The sequence below is a fragment of the Astyanax mexicanus genome, chromosome 3 (assembly GCF_023375975.1).
Source record: "Astyanax mexicanus isolate ESR-SI-001 chromosome 3, AstMex3_surface, whole genome shotgun sequence".
Lineage (NCBI taxonomy): Eukaryota > Metazoa > Chordata > Actinopteri > Characiformes > Acestrorhamphidae > Astyanax > Astyanax mexicanus.
In genome coordinates, this window is record NC_064410.1 from 1,014,399 (window position 1) to 1,030,000 (window position 15,602).

Here is a 15,602-nt window from a genome sequence, read left to right on the forward strand (position 1 = left end):
TAATTCAGTATTCCAGATTTCTCTGGAATCTAAAGATATTGAAGGTGTGAGTTCCAGACCAAAGATGAAAAGGACCATCCAGGCTGTTATCAGGCTGTTCTCATACGGAGTTCCCCAATGGTGGAACAAACTACCTTCCACTACCAGATCAGGAGAATCTCTCACTATCTTTAATAAACTCCTGAAGACAGAGCTCTTCAAAGATCACTTAATCTCCTAACACCTCTAACTAACTACCTTCTACTACCAGATCAGGAGAATCTCTCACTATCTTTAATAAACTCCTGAAGACAGAGCTCTTCAAAGAGCTCTTACTCTCCTAACACCTCTAACTAACTACCTTCTACTACCAGATCAGGAGAATCTCTCACTATCTTTAATAAACTCCTGAAGACTGAGCTCTTCAAAGAGCACTTACTCTCCTAACACCTCTAACACACTAACTACTCCTAACCTCATTTCCTTCTTCCCCTCCTTCACTCCTCTATCCTATTATTCCCCTTTGACCTCCTTTTATCCCTATCCAAAGATGTTTTACCTTTAAACTTATTTTACATTGTACTTGACTATTGTAAGTCGCTTTGGACAAAAGCGTCTGCCAAATGTAATGTAATGTAATGTAATGTAATGTTATCAGCAACAAGTCCAACAGTCAAGGTCAAAAGAACAAAGACAAAAATGATCCTCTAGAATCTTATCAGCAAGACGTTCAAAGGCCAGGGTTTGCTTAGGTATAGTTTTCTGAATGAAGATGAGATCTCAAGTTAAATTGGTTATAACGTCATTCTCAATGCTGTACAACTTACTTATTATTACTTTTTTAAATAATTATTATTATTTTTGACTAATCTACAGATATTCTGTCTTTAGGAAAGGGGCTTAAAATATTGAATCAGTGTATATACAGCTCTGGAAAAAAATATTTGATTTCACCAAATTAAAAACCTCAAGAAGATGATGGATGATCACAAGCCATCAAACCATCAAAGCTGAACTGCTTGAATGAATTTTTGCACCAGGAGTGAGTAGCCTAAAGTTATTCAAAAGCAGTGTGTATGACTGGTGGAGGAGAACATGATGCCAAGATGCATAAAAAAAACTGTGATTGTAAAACCATCAGGATTATTCCACCAAATATTGATTATTTCTGAACTCTTAAAACTTTATGAATATGAACTTATTATTTAATGTCTGAAAGTTCTGCATCTTTTTTTTGTTATTTCAGACATTTCTAATTTTCTGTAAATAAATGCTCTAAATGAGAATATTTTTATTAGGAATTTGGGAGAAATGTTGTCTGTAGTTTATAGAATAAAACAACAATGTTCATTTTACTCAAACATAAACTTATAAATAGCAAAATCAGAGATTTATAAGCCATTTTATATACATCAAAACCATAATGGTGGACCATCAGGACCCGACTGCACACCTGAATCTTCTCCTGCTGGTTCACAGGTACAGGCGACAGGTCTTTACTTGCTGAGTGTGGAGGACGACTGCTCTCTATCTGAGGGCTTTATCTGCTGCCTGTCACTTTTATGTCATGAAGAAGCCCGAGGCCTGTCCTCCAGCCTCACTTAAACAAGTCCAGATTATTAGTCTTCTTGTTATGTCTGTATGCATGCCTGCCGTATGTTCCTCCAGATGTTAATATCGTGTCTAATAATAAAAAACTATGGCACCAAAAAATACTTTAAAATTACCTGAAATTAATTAATGTAGCAACAATACAGTTGGTACAACCCTGTAGATGTTTTGTGACTGTCCTGCAGACTCTTCCTTCGCTCTGTACAGCTGCAAAAAAGAAATAAAACTATTATACATTTCCAATATTCTGTCAATCCTGTAAAGATACTTGTTTTTTTATTGGACAGCGATGATATATGTCTTTTACCACTTTATCTGTGCATTTAATTGATTTATTAGCACTAGCATTTGACCTGTGTGTAATTATACAATTATGGATATGGTTGTTTTTCTTGTTTTTTACAGTTGCGAAGAAGAGCTCAAAGCTGAAGCATCAGAACCAGGTACGAAAATTATATATATATATAATTATATATAATAACAAAACTGGGTAACTTCCCAGTGTTTTGACTTTTTCAGAATGTATGTATATGTCTTTAGCTTTTAATGGATAAATCTGCTCTGTTTAAAGTTGGTAACATTTTGTATGTAATTGTAAACCAAATATTACACTTGCTTTTTCTAAGATTTGTGGATGTTTCTATGGATTTTATGGATGATGCTCTTCCTGCTGGAGCCTCTAGAGGCCAGTAGTGAAACACAACCACTTATCTGGGTCCGGTGATGCTTGATCTGCTGGATGACTTGCAGTTTGGGTGTTTGGTTGGATGATAGTGCATGATGGATCATTTGTTTTTGGGCTTATTTAATTTAGTTTAATTCAGAAAATACAGCTCTGCAAAAAAAAAAAAGAGAGCACTTCAGTTTCTGAATCAGTTTCTCTGATTTTGCTATTTATAGGTTTATGTTTGAGTAAAATGAACATTGTTGTTTTATTCTATAAACTACAGACAACATTTCTCCCAAATTACAAATAAAAATATTCTCATTTAGAGCATTTATTTACAGAAAATGAGAAATGTCTGAAACAACAACAACAAAAAAAAGATGCAGAACTTTTAAAAAATAGTCCTGAAATCAATCAATATTTGGTGGAATAACCCTGATGGTTTGTAATCACAGTTTTTTTTTCATGCATCTTGGCATCATGTTCTCCTCCACCAGTCTTACACACTGCTTTTGGATGACTTGGACTTTGGAGGTCGGCTTGGTGCTTTGATGGCTTGTGATCATCCATCTTCCTCTTGATTATATTCCAGAGGTTTTCAATTTGGTAAAATCAAAGAAAAACACAATTTTTAAGTGTTTTTTATGTCCAGAGCTGTATCATATGATCTTCTCTATAAATAAAGTTAAGTTTTTCTTCTGTATGATTTAGGAATCGGTCAATATGAAAAGAGAGCAACTTCTCGTTTGTTTACCTGACATCCCCAATCACAGTCACCGTCACAGTCTAACAAGCAGCCCTTTGTTTTCCGTGCTGGAAGTGGGAGCAAGAAACGACTGGAAAAAAACACCCACAGAATTCAGCGCTAAAACCTCTTAACTGTTTACTCAGTGTTTCCCTCGTCCCCTACAGTCACTTGCATTTATCTGAAGCCAGTGGCTTTAGTGTGTGCTGGTTTATAGCAGAATAATTGAGAATTTGCTCATTTCCTTCACTCTGCGATTCCAAATGAACGCTCTGATTTCTTTTTTCTTCCAGCGGAAGAAGAAGCCGAAGGATAAAACTGTTACTTCTGCTTTGGTTAATGATGGGATAGTGGGGATGATCAGTCTGGCGGCCACACCCACTCTGGAGAAGCAGAAGATAACGGAGGAGAAGAAGGAGAAGAAGCAGGTGGAGGATGTGAAGACTGATAAAAAGGGAAAGCAAGAGAAGAAGAAGCAGGTGGAGGATGTAAAGAAGGATGAAAAGGTGAAGCAGGAGGAGAAGAAGCAGGTGGAGGATGTAAAGAAGGATGAAAAGGTAAAGCAAGAAAGGAAGCAGGTGGAGGATGTAAAGACTGATAAAAAGGGAAAGCAAGAGAAGAAGAAGCAGGTGGAGGATGTAAAGACTGATAAAAAGGGAAAGCAAGAGAAGAAGAAGCAGGTGGAGGATGTAAAGACAGAGTTAAAGGTGAAGCAGGAGAAGAAGCAGGTGGACACTTTAGAGGAGGAGAAGAAAGGGAAGCAGCTCAAGAAGAAGACGAATAAGGAGAAAGAGGTGGAAGAAATAAAGGAGGAGAAGAAACAGGCAGAAGAAGAAAAACCTGCAACAGTCAGGAAGAGGAATAAACGTCACCTGAAGGTCACCATCGCACCTGGAACAGTGACGAGTGAACCTGCGGAAAAGGTGAGTCTCCAGGTGATCCTACTGTGCAAACTGAACTGTCATATTTATCCTACTTCAATGAAGTGTTAATGAAGTTTATATTAAATTGCACCAGTTTCATTATTAGACATTTTATCAGAAACACCCACTTTACACCTGCGCACGTTGGTCATTTTATCAGAAACACCTACAGTACTGTATAGCTGCACACACTGGCTGTTTTATTAGAAACACCCACTTTATTCCTGCACATTTTGGCCATTTTATCAGAAACATTCACTATATATTGGCCATTTTTAATCTGAGACCCTCCATGAACTGTTGAGGCATTAGTCAGTACTTTTAGTGCATCTGAAGGACATAATCACAGACGTATGACTGGGCACTGTTGTCAGTGACGCTTTACTCTGCTTCTAATTCTACAACAAATACAAAACAGCCACACTGTGTCCTCCACCATATCTATACACAGCTATAACAGGGTGCAACAGTGGGTTAATCTCAGCTTGGAGTCTGGAGCTGTGCCCAGTTGGCACTGAGGGAGACACAGTGGCAGAAAGGCACGCATGGTTAGCCAGTACCCTCCACTCTATTCAGCCCGTTATACAAAACAGACCAATGCCTCATTCTAACAGACCATTCGTCTGCATAGAGGAGTCCAATAACCTATTATGCAACATGTTACTGGGCATCAGCACTGCATAAAGGCAAAGGGGCAACTGCTGTAGGTTTTTGTTTAGTTTTTTTTTATTTGGTGTGTGCTGCTGTGTTAACTGTTGAACTTTAGAGGCAGACCTTTAAAATCTGTATTTTATATATATTTTTATTTTGGACTTACTTACTGTCCAGAATGACAATAAATTCTTTTTATACAGTGGATAGAGGTATTATGACATGGTTTGGGCTGTTTACGCCTTTAACATGTGTTTTCCATGGGTAAATTACTAGGTGTTTGCTAAGGTGCTGCTATAGTATCTGTTGTGGTTGCTATGTTGTCTGTGGTGGTTGCTTTTTGTGCAGTTTTCTCCCCATTCATTCTTAATGTGCAAAAAAAAAAAAAAACATAAAGTAGTAAAGCTTCCAATCAAAAAGCTGAATACTAGACCACTATTTCTGATCACCACGCACATTTTAGAATTGGAACAATTGGAGTCAATATCACTGCCTCAACTGCGAGGGTAATTGCAGTGCCAAAACTTTTGCTCAAAAGCTAGGTGGTTGCTAAGGTGTTGCTATGGAATCTGTAGAGGTTGCTATATTGTCTGTGGTGGTTGCCATTGTGTTGCTTAGGTGTTGCTATGTTATCTGTGGTTGTTGCTGTGGTGTTGCAAGGTGGTTGCTAGGTGGATGCTATGGTGTTTCTAGGTGGTTACTTAGGGGTTGCTATGGTATATAGTTGGTGGTTACTATGGTGTTGCTAAGGTGTTGCCAAATATGGTTGCTGTGGTGTTACTAAGTGGTTGCTTAGGTGTTGCTATGTTGTTGCTGAAGATGATTGGCATGGTTTTGCATAGGTGGTTGCTGTGGTGTTGCTAAGTGGTTGCTTAAGTGTTGTTGGTTGCTTCTGGGCATCGGTGATACAGGTACCAGCCAAGCCCCCTGGCACGAGTCCTGGCTCGAGTTCTCCGGAGTGGTGAGCACACAGTGAGGTATCTGTGTGGGTGAGGATATGGTCCAGGACTGGAGTTGCTGCAGTTTCAGACACAGGGCAGTGTGTGGGTGTGTGAGTGTGTGTGTGTGTGTGTGTGTGTGTGTGTGCAGCTGGCTGCAGTATTGTGGTGTAACACAGCGCGCGTGCCCCGCTGTAGTGAGGAGCTGCGTGCTGGTGAACAGCAGTATCGGGGGGGTGATCTCTCTATTCAGCGGATCTCTCTCTCTGTCTGGATTACGGAGCTGCCGGCACGCGCTGCTGCTCTCCCGCTCGGCGGGCGGATGTGTCTGAGGAGCGGGGTCTCCGCTCCGATCTTCCCGCGGTTCTGACGGTTCTGACCGGAGCTCAGAGGAGGAGGAGGAGGACCAGCAGCAGCAGCAGCAGCATCTCCTGAGTCAGGTGAAGGAAGGATGGAAGGAAGGATGGAGGCTGGCTGTGGGGTTGTGCTGCAGTGCTGAGATGCTGAGATGCTGAGAGTGTGCGGCAGGGATGCGCAGTATCCGGGTAAAGAGGGGAACAGAGTGAGGGAGTATTATGGGATGTAGTTTATTAGCAGCAGAAGGAGAAGCTATAGAGGTTAAATCAGGGAAATGTTCATATAGAGACTACCTATAACCTACCTGACTAACCACTACTGTACTTACACTTATATTTTAGGCAACAGAAAGTATCTATCTATCTATCTATCTATCTATCTATCTATCTATCTATCTATCTATCTATCTATCTATCTATCTGTCTGTCTGTCTGTCTTATTTAACAAATGATAAATCACACGTTATTTACCTTATCTATGTTTCTGAGTATTTCTGTCTAAAGAGAACCAGACCACCAGAGTGCTGTGCTGAAATGAGTTTAGGGATGAGAGGAGTAATGGTATGTTGGGTTAAAATTAGGGGAAATTGGTTATTTTTAAGTATTCTCAGAGGCAGAGTGATGGCCAGATTTAGAAACTACTTTATTCTGCCTGGTTCCACATCATTCTTTAGCAGAGCTCAGCTGGATGATGCTCTTCTGAATTACCCCAGTGATGAACAAACTACCTTTCGCTACCAGTTGAGGTAAATTGGATACTCCGAATTTCCCAGAAAAATGAAATACTCTAAAATTGATCTGGTGTGGTATGTATGTAAGTTTGTGTATGGCACTCTGTCCTGGGTAAATGCTGTAGTGCTGGAAGCAGTCCTTCAGGTGGACAATTGTTTCCGGTTGAGAGTATGATGTGCGCTATTGGCTGCCGCTTTTCACCGGTGTGTGGATGAGAGCTGAGTATGAATGGTTGTGTGTAATATGTGCAAATTGTAAAGCGTCCTTGGGTTTCTACAAAGGCGCTATATAGGTTGAACCTCATTCATTCATTCATACACTTACTTTCCTAACACCATTAACTACTTAACTAACTACTACTAACCTCTTTATCTTACTTTACCTTGTATTTTTATGTCCTCTATTGCTAATGTACATTATTTTTGTAAGTCGTTTTGAATAAAAGCCTCCCCTAAATGCGATATAATTCAATATAATGTAATCTAATGTAATATAATGTGATGTAATGTTGTTCTCACACTCTTTATCAAGCAACTAACGCCCAGTCTAAAACAAGTAGTGTCAGTCTGTGTCTGTAACCTCACTAAGTGACTCCTCCTGCAGTTATCTGAGTCTGAACTCGTTAAATTCAGTCTATTCAGTCTATTCACCCTAATGACCATTGTTTCTCTCACTCTACTGAACATGCTTTCTTAAGCCTCTGTGTTTCCTAGTAACTTGTGCATAATTCAGTTGGGCAGTGCTGGAGTTTCTTCAGGAAGGGTAAAAGTGAATTGGAGTGATATAGAATAATAAGGGTGTGTATTTTTAACTAAATATATTTATTCGCTGACCATAATCTCCCCCAAAGTCATTTAGCAAGTTGTTGATGATGTAAGTCGTTCACATTGCCTCTCATTCTGAGGAAAGGATCACTATCAGAGAGGTTTAGGTGGTTCAAGCTGCAGTAACTCCCTCAGCACTTTCTTCCATATTTAATTTATGTCCCTGCAGCGCATCTGAAGAGTTACGTAAGAGAAAGAAAGACTCTCGTCTCCATTTCTCCACATCCTGTAACACTGGAGACAATGTTGGGCAACGTTTGTTCTTTTCATGATTCATCATCACATTTGTGTTCTCTGAAAATGATGGTAGATGGAAGATTAAATTTTTTTTTGGACCATAGATACTCCACAGAGACACCACCAACCAAGATCATTATACCATATATCATATATCATAATATTAGCCTTCTATGGTGTATTCTCAGTACACACATGATACAGTGGGCAGAGGAATGTTAAATGCCAGCCCAACTTCAGAAATGGAAAGTTTCATTCCACTATCAGACCTCACTCACAAGATAACGCCTCACAACTTATACAGATGTGAGCGTTCCCAAGCTGTCTCTTTGGGTAGCACTTCATGATCCATTTTTACATACTGCTATCCTGTGAATGACGTTTAGTATGTCAGTGTCAGACATGGGAATTTCTGGCCACTTCCAGTATCCAGTGTTTTCTACATACATACTGTACATCTCTGAAAAAAAAAATAAGAAAAAAAATTAAAATGATGAGTTTCTTTGATTTTACCAAATAAAATAAAAAACTCTGGAATATAATCAAGAGGAAGATGGATGATCACAAGCCTTGAACTGCTTGAATTTTTACTCAAACTTAAACCTATAAATAGCAAAATCAGAGAAACTTATTCAGAAACTGAAGGGGTCTCTTATTTTTTTCCAGAGCTGTGTATATCTATATATATATAGCACTTCTCTCATAATCAAGGTCACATTACTGTTTCACTGTGGGCCACAGCCCAGTTTTTAGGCCGGTGTTTGTATTCTGCACAGCACAGTTTTGCTGAGTCATTTTGAGTCATTATAATAAAATCAACTGTAGGCTATTGATTTACAGTTAATATCTGTATTTAGAGCCGAGTGATAGCACTGCACGGAGATGGTCTCATCTTCACACCTCAGATCTCAGACAGTGTAAGATCAGCTTGATTCAGAAAAATTTAATGCTACAGGCCAGTTTACAGAGTTCTGTAACAATACAGATTGAAATCAGTTGTTTGCGGTAAAAAAGTACATGAGGCTGTGATACTAGGGCAGTGAACGCTGCACATACGGCGTTCAGTGTGAAAGAGCTTAGCATGGAGCAGCAGCAGAGACAGCTGTAGTTAATTATCTGGCTAGTAAATCAGATTAAACTGCACCTGAACAGCTGTTTGGCTTGAATTAAAATCGTATATTTGATACATTTGATATTGTGTCCCTTGGCTTCACTTACTCCTGTTACCGTAACACATTTCAGCACTCACTCTTGTTACTTTTTTTGTTGTGAGTAAAAGGACTGAACGTAACAGGAGTGAGTTCCAGTAACAGTACTGAGTGTCAGTAACGGGAGGGCGTTTTTTTGTCATAAATATCAATTATTTAAACATGCAGTAAAACATTTCTTTAAAATAAAGGCTTTCTTAAGAGAAAATCAAAGGAATTAGTGGACTTGCTTTTAAATATGATTTTTAAATGTCACACGAGTTTTGGCTTGTTTTGGTAACAGGACTGAGAAAAATGTAAAACATCTTCAGCTTAGAAACCTTAAGTAAATAATATAGTAAAGCTGCCTGAATTTAAGCAGTACCTGTTTTAAATAGTTAAATATATGTGTTTTATTTCAGGCCATGTCTCGTCCGCGTCTGAGGGAAAGGTCTGCGTCGGAGGAGAGCCCGAGCGAGCTGAGCACCTCACCTTTACCTGGAGACACACTGCCATGGAACCTAGCCAAGCACCAGCGCGTCAAGCGCTCCAAATCAGCGTCCGGAGACGTCCTGGACCCGGCCGAGAGAGCCGTCATCCGCATCGCAGGTAAAAAACTGTCTGTGCATCATAAGCATGTTTTATTGTTTTATTTTCTTTATAATTAAATCAAGACCCATTAATTTAATCTCAGTTATCATGAGGGACATTCATTACGAGCGATGATGGTGTAAGAAACTGTCTTTAAAACTGTCTTATAAATATATAAATATAATATTATCAAGAGTTCTGAGAACTTCAACCTGAAAACTTAAAAATTATTGTTAAGTCAATGAAAAACAAACATTTAGTATGCTACACACACGCCAAGGCTTTTCCATCAGTGTTGGTTTATACAGCTTTCCTATTGGCTCCTGGCGCCATATATTTGCATATTGGGTGTGGTCTCTCCCTTACTTACCATCTACATCAGAGCCAAATACAAAGTCCAACAGGGATAAACAGTAGACAAAAAAGGGTCAGAAACCAGAGCAAAAACAACAAAGAAAATTAGCATCAAAATAAAATCAGAAACAACAGCCAAAAATAGGTCATACACAGAAATAGACAATCGAATAAATAAAACACGACATGCAGCTTAAACAACAGAGGCAATACCTTACAAAAAGCAGAACAAATAGACCCATATATACAGTATATATACATGGTAAAACAGCTGAAAGGAATCAAAACTCAGGTGAGGCCGATCAACCAATCTGATTCTGATTGGCTGGCTTAGACACATGACTGAGAGGTGCATTCTGGGAACTGGAGTTTGTAAAGGTGGAAAAGTCTGTAGAGGAATTGGAAGGCTTGACAATGTGACAAACTGTGAATTACAATTTACATTAAGTTCTTTGTTCTCTTACTATTGTTCTATTTGCATTTTTGTAAACACTAGTGGGGCAACTTAAATAAACATTTATGCTTTTAGTCATAAGCCTTTTAAATTATATATAATTAAATGCATTCATACAGCGTGCAGTGCAGTGATGTTTTGTGAGATGTTATATATTGTGAGAGTTAATAATGTATAAATATTTACACACACTGATCCAGTGTACACACAAACGCAGTATTTAATATGGGGAGTGCATGTTGCTCAGTGTTTTTGTATGCACTGTGCACTGCACAGGGTAAAGAACAGCAAGTGTGTGTGTGTGTGTGTGTGTGTGTGTGTGTGTTTGAAGTCCTGTTTGGTTTAGTGCCTTATCCTCCTCCTAGTTTAAAGTGTTGGCAGACAGACCTCTGCCTTTTTCTAGCTTACCTTAACAACTCTTTAAACTCTTTGATGTGTTGCAGTAGCTTCAGATATTTACTAAACTTCTTTAATAAGAAGAAATCAAATGAATCACGGAAAAACCTCACATGTCAAAAATGACAAATTTACAAAAGAAGGAAAATCATTTTGGATCATTAATATTGTTCCATGCACAGAGGCCAATGTGAGAGATGGGCCTTCAGTTGCTTAGAAGTTACCCTGAAGTCCTTTGTGACCTCACCGTCTATTGCACACCTTGCTGTTGGAGTGATCTTTGTTGATCGAGCACTCCTGGAGAGGGTAACGATGGTCTTGAGTTTGGAATTTCCTTCATTTGTAGACTGTAATCGGTATGACTGTGAATTGGTGGAGTTTGAACTCTTTTGAGATGGTTTCATAAACTTTTTCAACCTGATGAGCATCAACAACTCTTTCTTACTGTCCGTACCATGATACACTTCCATAAAAACATGTGTTGTGAAGAGCAGACTTTGATAGATCCCTGTTTTTTAAATAAAACAGGCTCCACCCACTCACACCCGATTATCATCCCATTGATTGAAAACACCTGATTCTAATTTCACCTTTCACCTCCCTCCTAGAGGTTCACATTCTTTTTTCCAATAACATAATTTTCCTCAATAAATAAATGAAAAAGCATAATACTTGTGTTGTATTTGCTTAACTGGGTTCTTTTTATTTACTTTTTCATCTACTGATGATGTTTTAGGACATTTTTACGCAGAAATATATAAAATTCTAATAGATTCACAGTAAATAATTTTTTAAGCACCACTGTAGGTATTTCAGAGGTTTGATGATGACGTCTTGAATGATTTTAGCTAATAATAATGTTTTTAACAGTGTTTAAGGTTGTGCGACAGGACTAGCCATTTGTGAGAGGTTTGCTATAGCAATATAGTGAGTGTGAGTAGTATGATTGTGCGAGTTTAAGCAGATTGAGAGTGTCTGTAAGAGTAAAGTTTAAATTCTGGCCTAAATAGACTCTTTTCACATGAATTTCACTTGGATTACAGGTAATATTCTTTATTTAGAATTACAGTGTATGCTAATATGACCTCCAAAAGGTGCCATAATGTGATACATAACGTTTTCTGTTACAATATCTTTATTTAACAAGCATTTTGCCATATTGCATCATATTATAGTGATATTCCTGGTGTTATTGACAGTGTAGTGAGAGAGTTCGGCTGGTTAGTTCAGATCATCTAGGCTGGTTTTGTGCCTTCAGCACTATTTGTCTTTCCTGAACACATGCTGAAACTGAACCTGACTCAGCAGTTCTCACACACACACACACACACACACACACACACACACACACACACACACACACACAGAGAGGTGTGGTCAGTTACAATGCTGCAGTCCTTTGTTTTCATTATTGTATTATACACAGACACACAGTGCAGTATTACACCAGACCTGCAGAACACAGTAAATACTGCAGCATCCACTGGTGATGATGATGATGAAGATGATGATGAAGAAGATACCAGGCTAATGGCCTCAGTGTGCTAATTATAGCTCCTCTGGGGTTGTAAGGATTTAGCTCCTCTGGATCATGCAGACAGATCAGGTTTCTGTAAGAAAGAGAAGCGTTTATATTTCTCAGAATATTTCACAGTATTGATTATTATTATACAGGGCTAATGATCACTCGGCTGATCTAGAACAAGTGGCATGCAAAACAGACAGGGTTCTGATTGGCCTGCTCTGCAAAAAGAGTCTGTGATTCAACCAATCAGTTTTTTGTGTGGGGGGGCAGTGTTTTTTTCTCCCTTCTGGATGGGTTGCGTTCAGGAGCATCATGGCACCCATCAAAACTCATTTCACCTCAGACTACTATAAAGTATATCCAAGTCTGGTAAAAGTAATAGATAGATTTAATCAGTTTAACCCCTTACACACGGGAATAAACCTTCACCTGTATATGGGCTACACAGGTGAAGGTGATACAAAACCATTTTTCTCAACATAATAAGTTTAAATTTAAAGTTTAAAATTGAGAGCTTTGCATACGCTTAAAAAACACGTACTCCTAATTCACTTAATAATTTCAGATCAGTTTTAAGAGGAATCAGCCATAAATTCGTAAATGCATGATTGACAATAGACATAAAAACCCTAGAAATAATCCTAGAAAACCTTAAAGAAATGAAAGGTTTGGAGGACAATAAAATGATTAATTTCTATTTAGGAAAATATTGATTTTAAAATATGAAAAGTTCAGGAAAGTGCCAGTTTTATGATTTTTATTCATTATGTTTTGAGAGTTTTTATTATAGTTACAATTTCAGATTAAAAAAATTCTGTAATGTTTCTTGTCAAACATGAAACTATTTGTATTGCTTAAAGACAAATCTTCAAGCTATAGCTGTTTATCATGATACAGATGATTTTAGCTCTTCTAGTTGAGGTAATGCTTCCCATTAGAGGCATAATCCCTCCAGCCTCAGTATATATATATATATATATATATATATTTATTCTAATGTGAGCAACAGCTTTAGCAGCCCTACTTCAGCAGCTCCTCCCTGAGCTATTCTGGTGCTGTTTCTGTGAGTGAAGGTCATTTTCCTGGGCTTTATGAGTAATTCATGCTGTGCTGCTGCTGCAGAAAAGCAGGGAAAGATGTTTTTCCAGTCGTTTTTTTCTCACTCGAGGCTACCATCCTGTGGTGGAACTGTGACGGTGCTCAAGGGAAGGATAAGAACGGCTCGGTCCTCCACACTCACTTTTCTTTTTTCTTAAAAAATAAAAAAACAGGAGTGTGGAGGAGAGTTAAGTCTTAATGAGTTTAAAATGTGAATGACCTTTAACCTCTTCACCTGGAGTTGGTTTTCCTGCAGGCAGGCGGGGCTAGCGGCTCTTACGAGCTTTTTACAGGCCTGTGTTTTCCAGAATGCCTGGAATTTTAGCGCCGTGGTCCCGAGGGGGAGTGTGGGTGTGAGTTATATGGTTATATATATATGGTTATATATATATATATATAGGTGGTTATATGGTTCTCTATGCAAACACAGAGTTACTAAACAACTGAGTGAGCAAAAAAGTGATATAATGGAGAATAGTTAGTAAGTAAGTAAGTTATCTTTATTTATTCAGCACTTTTCCAAAAAAAAAAAAAAAATTATATATATATATATATATATATATATATATATATATATATATATATATATATATATATATATATTAAGTATATATTAATAGCTAAAATGATCAAAACACGTACAAATCAATTATCATTTTATTTGTTTTTGTAAATCTTTTTTTTTTTGTAAAGCACTTATTATTTACTTATTACTTACTTATTACCTAACTATTATCCATCACTTTTTTAATGACAAATGCAAAATGTTGAGAGTATTAAGGAGAGTATACCATTTTAAAATAAAATCAGCCTAAAAAATTTACATGAGCTGAAATCTCTTACTTTTCACATAATAAAATTAAGATTAAAAGAAATCCAATGGAATGGATGTTGAATAAAACATAATTAAAAACAGAATAAATGCCTATATTCAATTAAATTCAGTATATTTACAAGACACAAGATATTTAATGTTCTAACTGATTTTTTTTTAGTAAATATTCACTTATTTCATTTCATTGGAATTAAAATTGTGGTTGTATTTATAGTTATACAGGTAAATATACTTATTTATACTGTATTTTGTATCTATATTATCATTTCCTGTTTTACAGTTCTATTTTCTTATTAGCGTGTGCTGCTGATGATGATTATTATTATTATTATTATTATTATTATTATCATTATTATAATAACGCATTTTGGTGCGTTTAGGTTTTTATACCTGTGTGAAAACAAACCAATCAGAGAGAGAAACTGAAGCTCCAAATAAACAAACTCATTACCTAATCCAAACCATAGAAACTTATAGAACTACAGGAGTAAAACGCTCTTTAATACTCAGCAAATTTTAGTTCTAGAATCTAATTCTACTTCTAGTTCTAATTCAGAAATCCTCACCACCAAACTGAGATGTTTAAAATAAAGTAAAAAAAAAAACTATATATATATATACAAGTATATACTAGTATTTTAATAGACACCACTACTATAAATATAATTGGACTTTACATTTCTTACATTTATTCTTACATACATTCAAATGCAAACCAAAAATATACACATATACAGATAAACACATAAATACACACACAGTACTTCTCAGTTCTGAGTTTACCATGAGTCATATGTTCTGGTAACAGAATCAAATGTGAGTAAATCTAAAACGCTACTATCTCTGGAGAGGAAGCATCGTGCAACATAATCCAGCAATAAGAACAGCAGCTGGTATTTGTAGACTGTTGGGATTAAACTGACGCTATATTTACACAGTGGATTCTATTCATCATTTCAGTCAGTGATTCCTCGTGACCAGACCTCGTATCCCTTTAATAGCAATGATATTTAACACTACTGTTTCCCAGTGTTCACTAGTCCTGCAGGTTAATTCTTAAATTCTCAAAACTCAAATCATTTGATTTATTTTTTGCTAATAATACATATACAGGGGTTGGAGAATGAAACTGAAACACCTGGTTTTAGAGCACAATAATTTATTGTGGTGACGGACAGTTCTGGTGGAAACAGGAGAGTTGAGGTGCACATTGAATTCTGCGTGATTTGATCAGCCGTGGTTTTATGTTTTTTGGATACAATCCGGGTTAGCACCCGAACATCCCTTTCAGACAGCTTCCTCTTACAGCGTCCACAGTTAATCCTGTTGGATGTGGTTGGTCCTTCTTGGTGGTATGCTGACATTACCCTGGATACCGTGGCTCTTGATGCATCACAAAGACTTGCTGTCTTGGTCACAGATGCTCCAGCAAGACGTGCACCAACAATTTGTCCTCTTTTGAACTCTGCTATGTCCCCCATAATGTTGTGTGCATTGCA

General features: G+C 37.5%; 1 protein-coding gene across 7 annotated transcripts in view; it reads left to right on the forward strand.

Annotated features, from left to right (window-relative positions):
* Positions 1-15,602, forward strand: part of pleca (plectin a) — a 153,953-nt gene that overhangs the window by 1,619 nt on the left and 136,732 nt on the right. For 6 of the 7 annotated variants that reach the window (XM_049476029.1, XM_049476031.1, XM_049476032.1 and 3 more), the window contains exons 2-4: positions 1,996-2,033; positions 3,296-3,925; positions 9,273-9,459. In XM_049476029.1, the coding sequence (XP_049331986.1) occupies positions 1,996-2,033; positions 3,296-3,925; positions 9,273-9,459 (855 nt within the window). Of the gene's footprint in view, positions 1-1,995; positions 2,034-3,295; positions 3,926-5,790; positions 5,955-9,272; positions 9,460-15,602 lie in introns of those variants that run through there. The other variant, XM_049476035.1, reaches the window with a different exon arrangement.